General features: G+C 31.2%; 1 protein-coding gene across 3 annotated transcripts in view; it reads left to right on the top strand.

Moving 5' to 3' along the window:
- LOC119586254 (protein SMG8-like) overlaps positions 1-705 on the top strand; it is a 13,378-nt gene that overhangs the window by 8,934 nt on the left and 3,739 nt on the right. For all 3 annotated transcript variants that reach the window (XM_037934959.1, XM_037934961.1, XM_037934960.1), the window contains 2 exons: positions 257-357; positions 479-571. In XM_037934959.1, the coding sequence (XP_037790887.1) occupies positions 257-357; positions 479-571 (194 nt within the window). The remainder of the gene's footprint in view (positions 1-256; positions 358-478; positions 572-705) is intronic.

Genomic DNA, 705 nt, shown 5'->3' with positions numbered 1-705 from the left:
GCCATAGAGGTATATATGTATGATTCCTGAGTACAAGTTCAAATCTGGCAGAATATCATAATAATGTCTTTTCATAGATAGTAAGCAGTCATAAAGTTGTCATTGGTATTATATAAATATAAATTGGAATATGATGTTAAGATAATCATGTACTTGATATTGTAGTACATTTAGTAGGATTAAAAGAGGCGAAGAATATAGGAAAACTATTAGATGTACAGGACAGAATTTTTTATTAAATTAATATTCCTTTCAGAACACAGTTTTAATGTGTTCCTTCAGCAGCACATTGACCAAGCATTAGGGAAAGGCTTTGATGATAATGTTGGAAGACATTCTGGTCCTGTCTTCTTCTATGTTAGTATCCCTGTTGTTATTTATGCTGAAATATGTGTGTTTTTTGTCATAAAAGAAACTGCCAACAGCTAAAGAATAAGAAGTATCCACAAGAAATATATTGGAATATTTTCTAACTTAGGTCCCACATGCTGGCATATGGTTTGAAGCTGTAAACAAGGTGTACAAGTTCTTCTGTTGTGACCCCTCAGAGAAAGACACAAAAGCAAAACAGGTAAAGTATAAACAGGTTGCATAGCTAATATCTTACTATTTTAGCTAAAAGAGAAAACTAATATGTGTATCAATAGTAGCTAGTATCATAATTGACAAATTATGAATTTATGGACTGTCCATTGTATTATATTT

Source organism: Penaeus monodon, chromosome 21 (genome assembly GCF_015228065.2).
Source record: "Penaeus monodon isolate SGIC_2016 chromosome 21, NSTDA_Pmon_1, whole genome shotgun sequence".
In the NCBI taxonomy this organism is placed as follows: domain Eukaryota; kingdom Metazoa; phylum Arthropoda; class Malacostraca; order Decapoda; family Penaeidae; genus Penaeus; species Penaeus monodon.
Note: the sequence above shows the minus strand (reverse complement) of the source record. Positions and strands in the feature narration are given on the sequence as shown.